The sequence below is a fragment of the Nicrophorus vespilloides genome, unplaced genomic scaffold (genome assembly GCF_001412225.1).
Source record: "Nicrophorus vespilloides isolate i.1.1-1 unplaced genomic scaffold, Nicve_v1.0, whole genome shotgun sequence".
Taxonomy (NCBI): Eukaryota; Metazoa; Arthropoda; class Insecta; order Coleoptera; family Silphidae; genus Nicrophorus; species Nicrophorus vespilloides.
Genome location: NW_017096093.1, coordinates 258979 through 275882, shown reverse-complemented (window position 1 = coordinate 275882; position 16904 = coordinate 258979). Strand labels below are relative to the sequence as shown.

The following is a 16904-nucleotide window of genomic DNA, read 5'->3' as shown; positions in this document are numbered from 1 at the left end:
CAATGACCCATGAGCTCACCATCAATGCGAATTTAGGTATAGATAGTTGAACAGCGTACTCGTTTCCATTCCCACAACCCTTCTCATCTGCAATTTACGCGAATAAACAAACAACAAACAAAATCCGGGGAAAAAAAGTGGGGCATAATATGCGAGGATCATTCATCGTAGCAAAAATTTACCTTGGAAAGAATGCAATATAACTTGTGCACGAGGCATCGCCACTCCAGTACCTGAGATTCCTCGTGTGAGTGTACGAGTTTAGTTTTCGCGAATGCAAACTTAAAATAGAAATTCAAACATAGTATTTACTTAATAACGAAAATCACGTTTACATAATTCCGAAAATTATGACCCAATAACTGCCGCTTAATTAACAATATACTTTAGAATTCATATTAATTAATAAGTACGTACGTTAGTGAATTGAGAAATGAGTTTCGAAAAGGCCATCTTATAAATTTATTGCATTTGTATGTAAATTCGATTCTTGAGAACTCTTTTAGCTATGGTTAAATGAATCCTTGCAGCCTCTGAAGCGCGCGTTTTTCGAATCAGGTGCTTGTGAATTAGCATTTTTAGTTCATAGAAAATAAAAGTGGTTAAGGAACGATTGTTTTCTTAAGTGGTAAGCTGCAAACGTACTGCGTCTTCGGAAACTTCGAGATCAGATTAAAAGGGACAATTATGGAAGTGTGTGTGAAGATATCTGTGATACTACTGTTAGTGCTCTTCGAATCGTATCATTGTTTTAACAATAGAATAATCATTATCGAAGATGCCAAAGGTAATTTATTTAAATTCATTATTTATATAGATTTTTTTTCTAATTAACATTACATAAAATTAACAGTCATGAAGGGAATTCACATGTTGTTTATGAATATTAAATAATTCGACCATTTACTGATCGAATTTAATTCAATTTATATATTCTAATTTATTATGTAAAACAAATAATCCTTTTTTTACGTTCAATTTGTATTTGAAGTTCCCTTATTTTTTTAATATTTCATAAATTGAACATTTATTAATTAAATTCGTTTTCTTTTACACTACGTACAATGTAATATAAATAATAAAACATTAATTAACAAAACTTTATAAAATTTGCTTTATAATATAATACAAATATTTCATAATAATATACACATTTAATAAATCTAAAACCCAAGTTTATCAATAAATATTACAAAAATGTATTTTTTAATAGTTTTATGAGATTGAACTATCCAAAAATATTAATTATTCACAATTAATGCACCGAATATTAATTGATTCGACCATTTACTTAATTTAATTAAATTTATATATTCTAATTTATTATGTATAATAAATAAAGATTTTTCGTTACATTAATATAACACGTTCAATTTATGTTTGAACATTCATTAATTGAATTCGTCTTCTTTTACACTATATATAATGTAATATAAGAAATATAACATTGTAATATAACACAAATATTTCATAATAATATACATATTTAATAAATATGTAATAATTCGATTTATCAATAAATATTATAAAATTGTATATTTTTAATTGTTTAATGCGATTCTACTATAAAATAATAATAATTTGCAATTCACTGTATAATTTCTGTCAATGTATGTAATGTGTTTATTATTATCCAATCGATAATAAAAATAATATTACATAATTCATTTTTTGATAATATTAATTGATTTAAATTAAAGATGTAATAATATTATCATTTATTCAGCTTTAATATAAAAAATATAATATTAATCCAATAAAGTTTCAAAAACGTCTAAATTATTAAAGTTTTACATTGTTAAAGTCGTCAATAAGAAAATCTAATCGTATGTAAGCATTTTTTTAAAGAAATTTATGTAAAACTAAGTTCTGAAAAAAAAATGTAAAAGTAAAATCCAGCTAAACATTATGGAAGAATTTAATTGGACGCAAGCTTTGGTGTTAAGAAGATTAGAGACAAATGCAATTCTTGCTTGTGTACAAAGATTAAGTAATCATGTAGTTATTAAAACATTACATTTTTTTTTATAAAAATTAAATATTATACAAATATTGTACAAGATCGGCGCGCGCAAAAAATTGTTATTAGAGACATACAAATCAATTATAATTTTATATAATAAATAATGATTCTCATTGATTAAAAAAAAAATTATCAAACCATCAAACATTTATATTTCTTTAGAAATTTATATTGATTCTAATTTTGACAAATGGCTATCAACTGATGTTTTTTGTCCAACATTTATATAATTTAATTAATTTTAAGTAAGACTGAAGTATGTTTGTATATTATCAATTGAATTAAATGTTGATGACAAAAGCTTACCTAAATATTGTAAATTATTAAACAGTCGATATTTGACAGAACATGTTTAACCGTTAACTTTGGGGGCTCTGGGCACTGTTTGGGTATCCCCAATTAACCATGTTTGGGTTAGTTGTGTTCATTTTTTTATCTTTTTACCCTGAAGGGTCCGCATGATTTAACTCTGTCCTTGATTTTCTATGCTCTAATACTATATTTGTCTATGTTCAGGTGTTTTTTTCTGTAGTCAAATCGTGTCAAACATAGAATTGTCTTCTATTGGTCATTTAACATTTGTTTTTTTTTGTATTTGACAAGCTATAAGAATACTGTTGTTAGGTCTACCAATTTCAAGTATTAAACCTTCTCAATCATGTAGATTGATCTAAAAAATGGTACCTACATAAATAATGTTTCCCACTATATTTAGTTCCTTGTAGTAAAAGTACAACTATTTTAGTTATACACGTGATAGTGTAGTTAGTGTATACGCACCATTATATTTGTAATAATAATTATAATTTATTGCATACATAAATCATATGTAATAATTGACTGCAAAAATATATTTTTTAAGGAACAGGACATTTTTTTATACTAATCAACAAAATTTATGAAATATTTGGAAAACATTGAAAAATTGGATTATGGTAAATATTTATTATAGTAAATATTGTAAATTATTCAAAATTCGACACTTGTGTTAAGTTTTGTCGACAGACTTTGATTAATTGGTATCGTTATTTCAAGTATATTTTTTTGGTGTGTACAATTTCCTCTTTCCCCTTTGTTTTCGGGCATAATTTATGCATGTGTAACGTAAGATGTTCGGCATCTTTTGTGGATTTCTGGGGCACACACTTGAAAGCGGTTTTTCATTTCTTTCGGTTACGCAACCGCATTCGGTCGACGATCCAAATTGAATTCACATCGTGGTGATGGTGTGTGTGGAGTGGTGTGGAGCAGCGAGCGCGTTCGTAGCGTGTGCCGCATCGCCGTGCGAAATTTCCATTGTCTTAATATCAAGTTTATGGCCTTAATGATCCGAAAAAAAAATGAAACAAAATTATAAAAACGCTTGCCACACAATTCGCAGTCTTGAAATAGTTTACTTTTGTTGCAAATGAATTTCATATAAAAAATAAGTACTCGAAAATAAGTGTATAAATATCATTTCGTAACTTTGTTTGTACATTTTGATGTTATTATATATGTAAATTAAAACAAATGTAATTAATGAATATCTCTGAGAAATAAACAAATTTACTGAATGATTGTTAAAAATCGATTGTTACATTCAGTTTAGAATAAAGGAATAAATGAATAATTAATATCAAAGTTATATAAACATAATACAATAATTTTTATAATAGTTAATAAAGGCACTGAAAATGATTGTTAGTCTTTACGTTCCATAAATATTTATAATTTCTCCTTACATTCAAACTTTGTGTTTACATTTGGAAATAATATGGTTTTTGTCAAAAATGTCTTTTATTAAAGGGGGAATTGCATCAACAAATGAATTATAGCAGATGGTTCATATGCTGATATAGATCAATTGCTAGTTGAAAATTCTCTTGAGATTATGAAAAATATCTGCTCACTGTAAATTTAATAAATAATAAGACTTCAACCGGAGAATTGGAAAACCATGATACTTACACATAATTCAGAGAGACGAACCGAAATTAATTTTGTTCCGGTTTATGGTTACGATCCAAGTAAATGTTTATCGTTATGTAAAATAAAACTCTGACAACTTAGGAGGAAAATATAAAAGTAATTAATAACATAGTTCTTATAAACATAATTAAAGAGAAGAAAAACGTTAATAAATAATATATTTTCTCTTACAAAAATAAAATTATATACCTTGGATTTTCGTACTATAGATCAGTGATCCACAAACCCCGGTCCGCAGATCAAATGGTACCGGTCCGCGGATCAAATGAACTTTCCATGGACGAGAGGTTATTTATGTTTTTATTATATTCTGAAAAAAGTAGTGGTCCGCTGGATCAAAAATTTTGAGTTTAGTGGTCCGTGCGATTCGATATTTGGAGTTTACTGGTCCGTGAGGTAAAAAGGTTGGGATCGCTGCTATAGATTACTTAAATGAATCTGATTGCATAGTGCATAAAAATCGCCTAGAAGTAATTGCTTATTTTGTAGCATTGTAGTAGCAAAACATTTGCACTGGCTCACTACCATCAAAGTTTTATTATCGCACAATAAAAACTTGAAAAAGTTCCAAATGATATAGAATTCAGACGAAAAATCTTCTTCTCTCTATGGATCGTCATATTTTTGATACCAACTATTTTGTGATTATAATGAAAGCGATTATTGAATTAATTTAATGAAACAAAAGAATCGAAATTAACCGTTAGTAAAATATTGTTCCGGTTTCGGTTTTTAAATTGAGCAATTTTACGTTCAGGTTTAAGTTAGGATTCTGTTAAAAAAAATCGGTTAATTTCGGTTTTAGGTTCGGTTCCTGTTCAGCTCTTTGGTTAAAATATTAATTGATATTATACATGGACCATTATAATTTATTAAACCAATCTTCTAATCTTTCATATACATTTTTACAAGGATTTCTTGGAAAACAGGATTGAGTGTATAATTCTAATTTCATATTAGATTATAAAATTATTATTATCTAGATTATTAAAAAAGTTAATCTTAATAATCTTCAAATTTACATTTTTTTGAGCATTTAAATATACGACATTATTAAAAAAAACAAATATTTATTTCAGTAAATAATTCAATTAAATCTGTAGTTTATAACTTTTACATTTTGTAATGTCTATTTTGCAAAATTGGTGTATTTTACATTTATATTCAATATCAAGAAAATTATAAACTTTAATTACTTGCATTAATAATGAAAAAGTGCACATTTCAATTTATAATCTGAAAATCTGCATTTGCAAATAAAATACTTAAATTCATCATTTCATATATTTTCAAATAATTAATATGAACTATATTTTATTTAAAGATACACAAAAAGTATTGTTATATTGTTATTATGTATAAAGAAAATGATCTACTATTTATGTATAGAAATATAATTTTTGTGTACTAGTTTTGTAGAATTTATTTTTATTTCTGCTTAATTAAAAGTGTTAGTGTTTCTAAAAAGATAAAAGTTAGTCTAAAATTCAATTAACATTATATTTTAAGGGACATTTATCTCGATAGTCGAACAACTTAAAAGTCGAATTATATGTTCAAAACTTTTAATTTAATTTATTTTCAGTAACTAAAAAATTTTTTGTTGTATGTTTTCAGCATGTTTCAGGAGAGCTTTGGCAGGCCAAAGAGCGATCCGCAGTCTGGTAAGACGTTCGGTTCGTTGCGAGAGATTGCAGGAATGCCAGCAGCAATGCGCAAACGAGAAGAGGTTCTTCTGCGAGGCTTTCAATTTCAGGTAAACCCGATCGAACTGAGGATTCGCTCGAATTATATAACAAACACCTGTCCGTCTTACCTTATTGGCAACCTTGGTTTCGCCTGTCGGCAATTATACCATCCGCAACGCATGAAAACATTGACACGATAATATACAACGGTTCACAGCTCATTATGCGTTTACAATCCAAACACCTCCATTATAATTAACTGTACAATTAAAGCTAACGATATTAGTGGCTTTTCCTTCATTGTCATTTTGCGGATCCGGCGATGATGCAACGCGAGAAAATTGGAAAATTGTTCGACGGTCTTGTTTTTTTTTTCTTCTCCACCTTTTCTTCGTCCCATCCGTGCGCCGTTTACGACACCGAAGGGAATATAAAATCGGGATCCGAAGTGCAATTTCCTGTCCATTATCGTCAATGCAATTATTTGTCATTATGCATTCAAACCACACACACGAAGGCCGAAATTTCTCCGTCTAACGAACCGCAACTAATCAAAATCAAATTGTCAAAAATAACACAACAAAACATACATGCAGATGATGGAAGATAACAATTTTCTTATTGGTTTATTAATGACACGTAAATAGCATTTAATTTAACTATTACAAAATTACACATTATCTTGACTTATAGAAGCATTACAATTTTCTTCTAATTTTAGATTTAATTAATTAATTTCATCTTACATGGTGTTATTATTGGCAATATTAGAAATCAATTTTTTTTTTATTTCAAATAAGATAATTTAACATCATTTATTATAAACGTTAAACAACGTATATTTAGGAAATTTCGTGAATGTAAATACTCACAGGGTAATAATCTATATATTATATTTATTAATAATATTATTATCTTTTGAGGGGCCACAAATTCCTAAATTTCTAGACCCAACAAATAACATCAACATCGGATGGTATGGCCTATCAATATTTATCACTTGACTTACCAACCAAATTTTTCCAGTATATTATCTATAAAATTATAATAATATTATGGGCATGTCCAAAAGGTGGAACAATGCGTTTCCCACCACCCCTCAAAGAGTTAAGACATTTATTCTGAATGTTTCATTAAATCATTGACATTTGCAAATATACAAAGATATTGATTGGAATAAACAACAAAAAAATATTATCAATTTGTTACAATCACTTATTATTTGAAAAATTATATCAAAGTTTTGAAAGTATCATATTTATTAATTTTACCAAAGTAAAGAAATAATTTTTGTACTGTTTTTCCTATAATTTGTTAAATAATTACATGCTATAAATTAAATACTTGTTGCATGAAACTTAAATATTTACAAAAATAATAACAAAGATATAGTAAACATATGTATTTTGGGATTTTTTTATTCATTACAAGCAATAGCTTGCATAGTGCGAGTAATCGGATAATTTGTTGTCAATAAAATTTAATCATTTCAGTTTAATTCTTAAAAGTTTAATTCAAAACTGTAAAAAGTATTCTCAAATTGTTAATGCATTCACATTGATATAACTATATTTAAAAATATTAATATATTTATTAGAAGAAACAAGAAAATTTGAATAAGAGTATGCTATACATTAGATTACAATAAAGTAGCAGTATTTATTTCTTAAAAATATGAATAAAAGGCCAAAACAACTTTAGTTAAGCCCGTTGATCATAATTATTTAATAATAATCTTGTTTAACAATATTAATATTATTGTAATTACTTTACAAATAATTAAATTCATGTATTTATTTTATTCCAATTAGTTTATTTTGATCTATACAAAAAATAATGATAAAAATCAATTTTACTGAAAATATTCTTTATATTATAGGCTTGGACCAGTGATTGGAGCAAACGGCGACTGCGATTTACTGGATATACCTGTATTGGGTTTGGATCGTTGGAGGGAAATTGTCTCAGATCCTGATTTCGATGTGTACGAAAGAGATCGCAATTCAGGTCCAAATTGCAATGCTTTATCCATAGTAAAATCACATAAACCGCCACCACCACCACCATCGATCAGCGACAGATTCGACAGAAGACCTTCGTATCCCGAAGACGTAAGACGTTACGACCGAAGGCCTTACTACGACGACAGAAGGACGTATGATAAGTACGGAGGTAAGAGGATTTGAGATGAGACTGCGACTTTTGACACTGTAATTGTAAACGTTAATTTAATTGAATAAAATTGTACTCGAAGGAAAGTTGTTTTTTGTTATTTTGACATTTTTTTTTTGTTTCGATTTGTAGATGGATATTATAAAGACGAGTACCATCACAGATCTCAGTACTACGGCAGCGTCAAGTACCTGCCTATACCGATGCCCCAAATTGATTACAAAGACAAGTACTATTACGATCGTGAGAAAGACAGGAATTTCTGGGGTTTCGAGAAATGGGGTTCGTACGGCGGGGTTTACGGAAACTTTGGTAAACCTGCTTCGCATTACGGAAAGTTTGACGGGAATCGCAGGAACGATTATCTTCCTGCAAAAGCGCCCTCATGGCAGGATACGTATCATACCGGAAGTTACGAGACGCGATTTCCGTCCACGACGAGCGTCAACTTTGGAAAACCGCATCAGGGTTTCAGGCCGATCACCACAGAACGTCCATGGACCGACTATTACAACTACGGAAGTTACTACAATGGAGGTCACGAGATTCAACATCCACCATCACCGAACGGAGGTTACCATTACGATAAACCGCACAAAGAGTACGGATTAGAATCACCCAATTATTTACCGACAACTGATAAACCTGATTTCCATCCACCCAAACCAAACTTCCAAAGTTTACTACCACCTAAGTTAGGACCCAACATTATTACTGAAAATACTTTTTACTCCATAAGCGACGACGTCGTCGAGCACAAGAGGATTGAACCACCAGGATACGATTTCTTAAAAGACGGTAATCTTGACTCAAACATATTTGAATATCTGATAAAGAAGTTGGTTATTCGCAGAGTGTTCTTTACGTACTGCCACCGGTTTCAAACTGCACAAAACCAGCGTCAGGAAGCTTTACCAGGTCCCGGATATCTACGAATGCGAGATGCTCTGCTTCACAGAAACCGACTTCAACTGCCTCTCTTACGCATTTCGGTAACGTTCTTAATTTACCATTAAACACCTTTTAATAAATCAAACTTATTTCAGTTATACCTCAAATGCTAAAGCTCAAAATTGTTACTTAAGTCACAAAAGCTACAAAGCTTTAGACTTCTACACCGATTTAGAACCAAATAGAGATTTCGATGTTTACACGATGAATAATTTGAAAAAATGCACTGCAAAACCCAGAAAAAACGATTTATCAGGTTAAATCTCTTTTATTATTTTAATTGAGTAATTAATTACAATATTTTTGTCTCAGATTGTTTCTGGCACGTGAGGAGCGGTCTGAGATTAGATCAATCCATTGTAAGAGACACAATCAATGTGAAATCTGTAGCGGATTGCGAACTGGAATGCATTAGATCTTCTAAATTCCTCTGCAGATCGTTCAGCTTCAGGTTTTAAATACTTTAATAAACGAATCAATATCTAAGAAATTTAACTTCCAGATATGGTTCTCCGGTTATCGGAGGTATAATTGATAACTGCCAGTTAACAGATTGGCCTTTCATGGAATTGGATCTTCAAAGCCAATTGAATCCTGAGCAAGGTTTCGATATTTATGAACGCGGTAGCTTTGGATACGGCTGCGAACCCAATCACTTTTCTATTCGCGGTAAAGAGGAACCTGCAGTTGGATCGAAAACAGATCAATGTAACGCAATAATCAAACCATTTGAAATATTTACTAATTGTACCAATTTTAGTATGCTATGTTGGTTACGGCAGACCGGCAAAATTGTTACCTCAGGCAATCCGCAAATCGATATTTGTTAATTCCGAATTGGATTGCAAACTTGAATGCACTAAATCACGGGAGCACACTTTGCTACATTGCATGTCTTTCAGCTTCAGGTAATAACTTGCATTTGAAGCAAATGAGATTAAAACATTAATTTTAGAAATAACCCGAGGAGAGGTGAAAGTAATTGCGATTTATCTGATATACATCAAAGAGATTTGGTAGGAAAAGTTGATTTCATTTATGATGACGATTCTTGGTTATTTGCTTGGGATAGTAACAATCCGGAATGCGTACCAATTTATAAAGTCGCTCCAAATCATGGTAGAGAAAATACCATGGATATTTGGAGATACAATGGTAAAATATTTGTGTGTTTTTATGGATTATTTCTTAGTGAAGAGTTTTTTTTAGCTTTGGATACTTGGAGAGTGTATAGCGTCAGTGGTTTTCCTTGTAAACGAGGCACTTCTTGTAAGGAAAATAGAGAAGCTGGTTTTTGGTTTTGCGAACTGGAAGGAGGTGACGAAGATATCTGGGATTACTGCTGTAGACCATCTCACCAATGTGGCTATTCAGAAGGATTTGCCTATCAATGGTAAAGTTATTGTATAAATACATAAATTAAACTTGGAGTTAAATGTATGTTTCAGGTGTTACGTTGGGCCAGATAGAACTCAGTGGAGACAATGCAGCGAACGATATTATCCATACCTCCTTAACAATAACATAGATCATAAATTTACTCCTAAACCCTACGTACCAGATATCAATTTCCGACCAGATCCAATTCCATTCGAAAGACCTCATTTCAGGCCCAACAGACCTCTGGCTCCCCCGGCACCTCCACCACGAAGACCGAGCCTCAACGAATACGAGCAGAAATTCAATATGCAATTTTTGGATCCTCCGAAACCTGGCGGATTTGGAGAACCTCGTCGTTGGCCAGTATCTTATCTTCACAAAGAGATGCCTCAAGGTGAAACAAATTCGACGGAATTGAAGTTTGACAGGATGCGTAGCAGACAAAACATTGCCATACACAATCTCATAAACATAATTAAATCTAAAGACATAAATAACATAGAATACCAGATAACGAATAAAACCAGCAAGATGAACGATATCTTGTTAGTTAAGATACCACTGCCTACGAATTTCACCGAATCTTCAAGCTCAAAACCGGAGAAAATGAAGAAAGAGGAAAAAGTCAGTTTAAGTGAGCCCATAGATTTGAAGGAAGAAGCTAAGAATACGACGGGTATTAAAATCAACACTTCGGGAAACAAGAGACAAGGTAGAGAATATTCGTATGAAGATAATTTTGAGTACAGACCACTGACATTTCGACGAGGTTTTGTCACGAGGGCAAATATTTCAGATTACGGGCACCGGTTTTAATGGAATCGAAGTACAATTAAATTTACAAGTTTAAAAATGTATATCTATTATAGTGTGATGTATTTTTATGAATTTATTGTTAGTTTTTATTTAATATTTATATACAAACTTGCTTTATTTTAATAAAAATTTAAAAAATATCAGTTAAAACACATTGTGTTTCAATCTATAAAAAATATCATCTAATAATATCAAAATGTGGATCAAGAATTTATGCACTATGTTGAAGACATTTTACAGCCAAAAGAATATTAATTTCTATACAAATTATTACTAAGTTATATAGGCAACCCATATATCATTACCAAAATTAATTTTTAAGTTAAAAATGCATTTAAAAATTAGTTATAGTAGATCATCTTATATTTATATATATTATATTTATCAAAACTTATGAATGATACTTTATCAAGTGCAGTAGTTCATTTGATTTGTATAGCTGTTAAATAACTGTCAGAAAGCTGATAACGTGGTGGGGGCAGAATGTACTTTAAACATATGGAAAGAGAAATCATAATACTGGTTTGGGAATTCCAATTTGAGAAGCCTGTCATGAGTGGTCATGAGTAAGAAATAGAGTACTCAGTAGAAGTAGTTAAACATAGTCCATAATGTACATATATGAATTGAGTCATAGAGAATTACAAGATCTGTGCAGGATTTTGGACCAAAATAATAAATGGGAAGAACTTGGAGGAACCCACATGAACTATGATGTTTTAACAATGCAGGTAAATGAATATAAAACAAACTAGACATTTGATAAATACTCCATGTTTCAGGTTTTAAAGAGAGAAATTTATAGGGGCAATTCTCCATCAGAAGCCCTTTTGACAATGTGGGGCCACCACAATCACACAGTGTTGGAATTGTATTTCTTGTTTAACAGAATGAAACATTATCAAGCCATGACAACAATAAAGCACCTCGTTGAAGATAAATACCATAAACTTATAAGAGAGTGCCCAATAAATGTTCATGAGGAATTGAAGGAATTAAATGTTAACAATGATCGTCAGACTCAGAAGATTTTGAATGTACCTAATATGGAATTTTTAGCTGTGAGCAAAGAAAACAAAGATAGTATTAATCGTGGCTTGAAACCAAGGTCACCACTGCCTGTGGATAAGATTTTGAGCACAGGATCTGCTATAAGCTGTGTTGCAGAATCTGCAGGGGCAATCCCTCAAATTTCATATATTGAATTACAAAATTCAACAAACAATTGGGATAGTGCAAGTATTTTAGGGAAAGGAGGATTTGGGACAGTTTTCAAGGGCACTTGGAAATGCACGAAAGTAGCTATTAAAAGAATTGAGTCTAAGGAGAATAATCCAGAATCTTATAATGAGCAGATAAAGCAATCTATTACAGAATTGCATTGTTTGAACGCTTATAGACATGACAATATTTTGCCGCTTTATGGTTATAGTATTGGAGGACCACAGCCTTGCTTAGTTTATCAATATATGTCTGGAGGATCTTTGGATTATCGCTTAAGGATTCGGGATTTAACTAAGGTTCTTGATTGGGGTACAAGATTGTATATATCAATTGGGACTGCTAGGTATTGTTTGTTTTAAGTGTATATTTGGTTTGATAAATTGAAAATGTTCTAGGGGATTGCAATATTTACATACAATTGGAGATAAACCTTTAATTCACGGCGACATAAAACCTGCTAATATACTGTTGGACCCAAACAATTCGCCGAAGATTGGAGATTTTGGTTTGGCGCGCGAAGGGCCGCATCAAAATTACACACATATAACTGTTGATAGAATACACGGGACAAGACCGTATCTTCCTGATGAATTCCTGAGATCCAAGAAGTTTTCAACAAAAGTTGACACGTACAGTTTCGGAGTTGTTCTGTTTGAAATAGCTACATCACTGTACGCTTATTCGGATAGGCGGAGCGATAAGTTTCTGAAGGATCACGTGATTAATTATACTGGAGATATTGTAGATCTGATGGATAGAAGAGCTCCTACTGGCGTTGGAGATTCAGTTTACCGTTGTCTCATCGACATAGGAAAAACGTGCGTGCAGAAAAGACCAAAGGACAGACCTGAAATGGTCAGCGTCCTCTTAAACTTGGAACAAGCGCAAACAGATTGTGATATATTTCCTTAGATGTTATATTGTAAACGTTAATAAATCATCTATTTTACTCTTCTTTCACATTATTTGTAACAACCATTTTACTAATAGTAAACAGTTCAATGGGAACCTCCCTGACCCAATCATCTAGTTGATGTGTTCTTTGCTCTGGTGAGGTAACAACTTCCTCAGGTTCTTCTACGTCGGAGGTACTGCTTCGTCTGGATTCAGAATTCGGTGGTAAACTTTCAAACCTATTTAGGTAATTAAAGTTTTTGGCTAACGACCAACTTAAAACGTTTTCGATTGTCGCATTGTTCGCGTTTAGGGTGGCCTCTCCAATGATTGCACGGGCTGCAGCCCCATTTGCATCTCCCATTTGCACTCTTTGACTGTAAAGCCCACCGAAGATTTCTTCGGTTCTTCTGCTTAGAGGTATGATCACTTGATCCCCATTGGCAGTAGGTTCGTACGCGTGATGACCGAATTGTTCAATGGAACTGTTTCCGACATTTCCTAAAATTAATTGAAGTTAGTCATAAATAATTAATCAAATGTTTCTAAATATTAACCCGTTACTTCCATGACACCGATTTGACTAGTTCTGACGTGGTATGGGAAATTTTTATTAGCTACCGAAGGCATGGTAAGCAGCAAGAACATCAAATGACCTCCGAAAGCTATAAACAAAAGAACTGCGCAAACTATGCTTTCACGTACCCATTTATCTATGTGCGAGTTTGCAGTTAATATGAAAGCCGGTCCTGCTATGAACCACAGAGTTCCGAAAACATTGAAAGGGTAATAGAAGTTTGCCTGAAAAATAAAGTTTTAAAAATGTAAAGCTATTGGTTATATAAATACCTTTTCAGGATAATGTTTCAATGTGAAAACAGTGGAATAAATAAACATGCACCATGCGATGACCCTCAAGATGATTAAACCATATCCAGCAGGAGATTCGTACGTGTAAAGCACTTCGCCTGGATCAAAGACTTTCGCTTCGTAAATGAAAAGAGAAACAAATGTGACGACATAAAGACACATGAATATGGTGAGTTTAACTCCTGCAGATAAAGGTAATCGTCCTCTAGTAACCGTATAACCTTTGGCCAGAAGCAGCAGGAGAAGCAAAAAGCACGTTTCTGATAATCCCATGAACATAGCTCCAACCACTTTCAACTTGGGCGATCCAATACCGTTGACGGCGTATTTAAGAAAAGACATACTTCGGAACAAAATACCGAACAGTTGCACCAGTGAACTTAGCACGAAAAGCTTATAAGTGGTGTGCAAAAGTTGCCTTGATTTTAACTCAATCGAGCAAATTATGATTGCGAGCACCAAAAACGAGTAAGCCACCGAAAATGCCATCAAAACTGGTAGAACATCTAAAACAAATCAATTAAATTATAACATATTAATATGAAGATTAAACTTACAAAATTCGTCGGCTGAAAAGTGCTCATGCCAGTAATCACCAGGAGGACCATTTGTCATTAATATCCTGTATTTGATATGGATTCCCTAAAAATGCAAACCTATTTGATGTTCATTAAACTTAATTCAACAAACTTACTTTTGACGCATTGCAATTGCTTATGGCAATGAACCACCATCGTTCTCGAGCGCTCCGGAATCTCCTGGAATTCCTGCACATAATAGTTCTACCTCCACCGGTGGCCCTCTTCTTAATTGGCGCTTTTGTTGTTGTAATTTCAGTAGGAACAGAAGTACTTTCATTATCGTAATTCATCTTTTCATAATCAATCTCATTCGAAATCGAAGTTTGATTTAACTCTACAAAGTAATCAAAGGTAACATTTACAGGTGAGGTAGTGGTTATTGAAGTAGTCGTGGTTTTCTTAGTTTTCCGTGTTGCTAACGTTGGGACAATTAAGGTGTAACTTGGTTTTGAAGTAAAACCAGGCTGAGGAGTTGCGATGCACCCAGCAACATCTCTGAACGGATATCGCGTTGTAAGATTGATGATTTGGTTCTGCTCAATGCGTAACACGCTCTCCTTCTCGCGACACGTCTGCAACTGTAATTAAATCACATGTAATTGTACATCAAATATTCAGTTGTGAATTATTGAACGCACTTTGGCTGATTTGTACACTGCGGGCCATTGGGTATCTGCATCGTAATACAATAAAAGATTTGGCTCTCCTTGATCTTCTTCGTATTCAATGTAATATTCGTATTGGCCTTCTTCTGATAGGAAACAGAAACGAGCGATGAAAGCCCAATTCTGAAATGAACGTTAGCATCTTTAAATGGGTGATTCTTTAATGTGTTTTATGATTTACCTCGCTTGTGTTTAGTTCTCCTTCGACGTATTTATTCTCTATTTGATGGGTGAGATAGATGAGGAGGTAACTGAGGTGTACTAACTTTAACATTGCTTCTTGCATAAATTGTAGACCACCGAAATGTGTTTCCAGTTTCCTTAAGGGATCGATAGTGCGGTACGAGTTGCCATAGACATGCTACAATCACAACAATATTCAACAAGTCTTCGTTCCGCTTGACGAATGCTAGTAATTTGTATTGATCTTACTAAACGTTGATTTGAATTAAACTAAGGTCACCTTTTCCTTTCAATTATTATAGTCCTTTTAAATTATTTTTTTTCTATAATAAATAGAGTAATGTCATGCATAAACATCATAATGACAATGTAAGCAATGAATGAAAATTACTATATTTAAATGTTTCGCTTAATAACACCGTTTTTGCATCATGGTATAATCAGAGGAGTCTCAACGTCGACATATAAATTAAAAGAAGTTTTCTCTTTCGTTCTGAACACGTATGCAGGAAAGATTACCCCGGAAGAGGTGTTTCCCTATCCGGATATATCGCAATTTGAAAAAACCGAATTGTGTCTTAAAACTTCTAAATTCCTCGCCGAAACCAACGATGCTAGAAAAAATGATGCCGCTTCTACCGTCCCGGAGATTGTAACAAAACGTTTAAGGGATTTAGGTTTATTCTCTATGTTAATGCCTAAGGAATATGGGGGACTTTCATTGAAAAACGCAGAATGCGCGCGAATTTTCTCAGCTGTCGGGGAAAACGATCTAAGCTTAGCCATTCTACTGCTCTCCAATCAGGCTTATTGCGCAATCGAAGCGTTCGGAAGTGAAGATCAAAAGAAGAAATATTTGAGTAAAGATACTGTATACACGTTTTGCTTAACAGAACCGGATAGTGGATCGCATCTTGACCTCATAAAGAGCACAGCTGGTCTTAAAGATGGGACCTATATTTTAAATGGAAATAAAGTGTGGGTTGTGAATGGAGATTTAGCGGACTACCTTATAGTCTTCGCAATGACGAAAAAGCGATCAATGAGTGCGTTTATTGTTGAGAAACAGTTCTCTGGGATCACATTCAAGAAACGTGACGAGAAGATTGGCGTTAAAGCGGCGCGAAGTGTAGCAATCCATTTTGAAAATGTGAAAATTCCTAAAGAAAATTTGTTAGGAGAAGAAGGTGATGGCCTCAAAGTGGCAATGCATGTAATCAATATCAACCGCTGTGCTTTATCTTCGTGTCTTCTAGGCGTTATGAAAAAATGCATCGAGAAGGCCGTCGATTACGCAACGAACCACGATTACAACATTGCAAATTATCAAAGCGTTCAAGAGAAAATTGCGATTATGTCTGCGTTGCACTACGCTGCTGAATCTATGGTGTATCTCTTAGCCAACAATTTAGATAAAGCAGAGAGCTTCAAAGTTGAATCAGCAATTTGTAAATTCTTTTCGTCGGACGTGGCATTTAAAATTTGC

General features: G+C 32.7%; 4 protein-coding genes across 4 annotated transcripts in view; 3 read left to right on the top strand and 1 right to left on the bottom strand.

The window, feature by feature from the left end:
* The first annotated feature begins 212 nt into the window (after positions 1-212).
* Positions 213-11045, top strand: LOC108569520. The gene is made up of 12 exons (XM_017931108.1): positions 213-787; positions 5612-5750; positions 7562-7854; positions 7987-8652; positions 8708-8846; positions 8901-9061; positions 9118-9256; positions 9308-9513; positions 9566-9713; positions 9761-9960; positions 10015-10198; positions 10254-11045. The coding sequence occupies exons 1-12, from the start codon at positions 688-690 to the stop codon at positions 10999-11001; spliced, it is 3123 nt and encodes a 1040-aa protein (XP_017786597.1). The 5' UTR covers positions 213-687; the 3' UTR covers positions 11002-11045.
* A 434-nt stretch (positions 11046-11479) lies between these two features.
* LOC108569521 (serine/threonine-protein kinase pelle-like) lies at positions 11480-13150 on the top strand. The gene is made up of 3 exons (XM_017931109.1): positions 11480-11732; positions 11784-12568; positions 12621-13150. Exons 1-3 carry the CDS (start codon positions 11613-11615, stop codon positions 13135-13137), a joined length of 1422 nt encoding a protein of 473 aa, XP_017786598.1. The 5' UTR covers positions 11480-11612; the 3' UTR covers positions 13138-13150.
* A 21-nt stretch (positions 13151-13171) lies between these two features.
* LOC108569496 (transmembrane protein 145-like) lies at positions 13172-15509 on the bottom strand. The gene is made up of 7 exons (XM_017931065.1): positions 15417-15509; positions 15209-15358; positions 14684-15142; positions 14547-14631; positions 13969-14495; positions 13677-13920; positions 13172-13620 (listed from the first exon to the last, which is right to left on the bottom strand). The coding sequence occupies exons 1-7, from the start codon at positions 15507-15509 to the stop codon at positions 13172-13174; spliced, it is 2007 nt and encodes a 668-aa protein (XP_017786554.1).
* Positions 15510-15818: 309 nt separating this feature from the next.
* The window catches only part of LOC108569494 (very long-chain specific acyl-CoA dehydrogenase, mitochondrial-like), a 16684-nt gene continuing 15598 nt past the window's right edge, over positions 15819-16904 (top strand). Inside the window, exon 1 of the mRNA XM_017931064.1 lies at positions 15819-16879. Coding sequence (XP_017786553.1) covers positions 15819-16879 — 1061 coding nt within the window. The remainder of the gene's footprint in view (positions 16880-16904) is intronic.

Coding starts and splice junctions, on each gene's coding strand:
- LOC108569496 (XM_017931065.1), bottom strand. CDS start 15,509: ATGTTAAAGTTAGTACACCTCAGTTACCTCCTCATCTATCTCACCCAT. Junction 14,496..14,546: donor CTTTTCAGCCGACGAATTTT/GTAAGTTTAATC, acceptor GATTTGTTTTAG/ATGTTCTACCAGTTTTGATG. Junction 13,621..13,676: donor CGGTGTCATGGAAGTAACGG/GTTAATATTTAG, acceptor AATTAATTTTAG/GAAATGTCGGAAACAGTTCC.
- LOC108569520 (XM_017931108.1), top strand. CDS start 688: ATGGAAGTGTGTGTGAAGATATCTGTGATACTACTGTTAGTGCTCTTC. Junction 9,062..9,117: donor CAGAAAAAACGATTTATCAG/GTTAAATCTCTT, acceptor TTTTTGTCTCAG/ATTGTTTCTGGCACGTGAGG. Junction 9,961..10,014: donor GGATATTTGGAGATACAATG/GTAAAATATTTG, acceptor AGTTTTTTTTAG/CTTTGGATACTTGGAGAGTG.
- LOC108569521 (XM_017931109.1), top strand. CDS start 11,613: ATGTACATATATGAATTGAGTCATAGAGAATTACAAGATCTGTGCAGG. Junction 11,733..11,783: donor ATGATGTTTTAACAATGCAG/GTAAATGAATAT, acceptor TCCATGTTTCAG/GTTTTAAAGAGAGAAATTTA. Junction 12,569..12,620: donor ATATCAATTGGGACTGCTAG/GTATTGTTTGTT, acceptor AAAATGTTCTAG/GGGATTGCAATATTTACATA.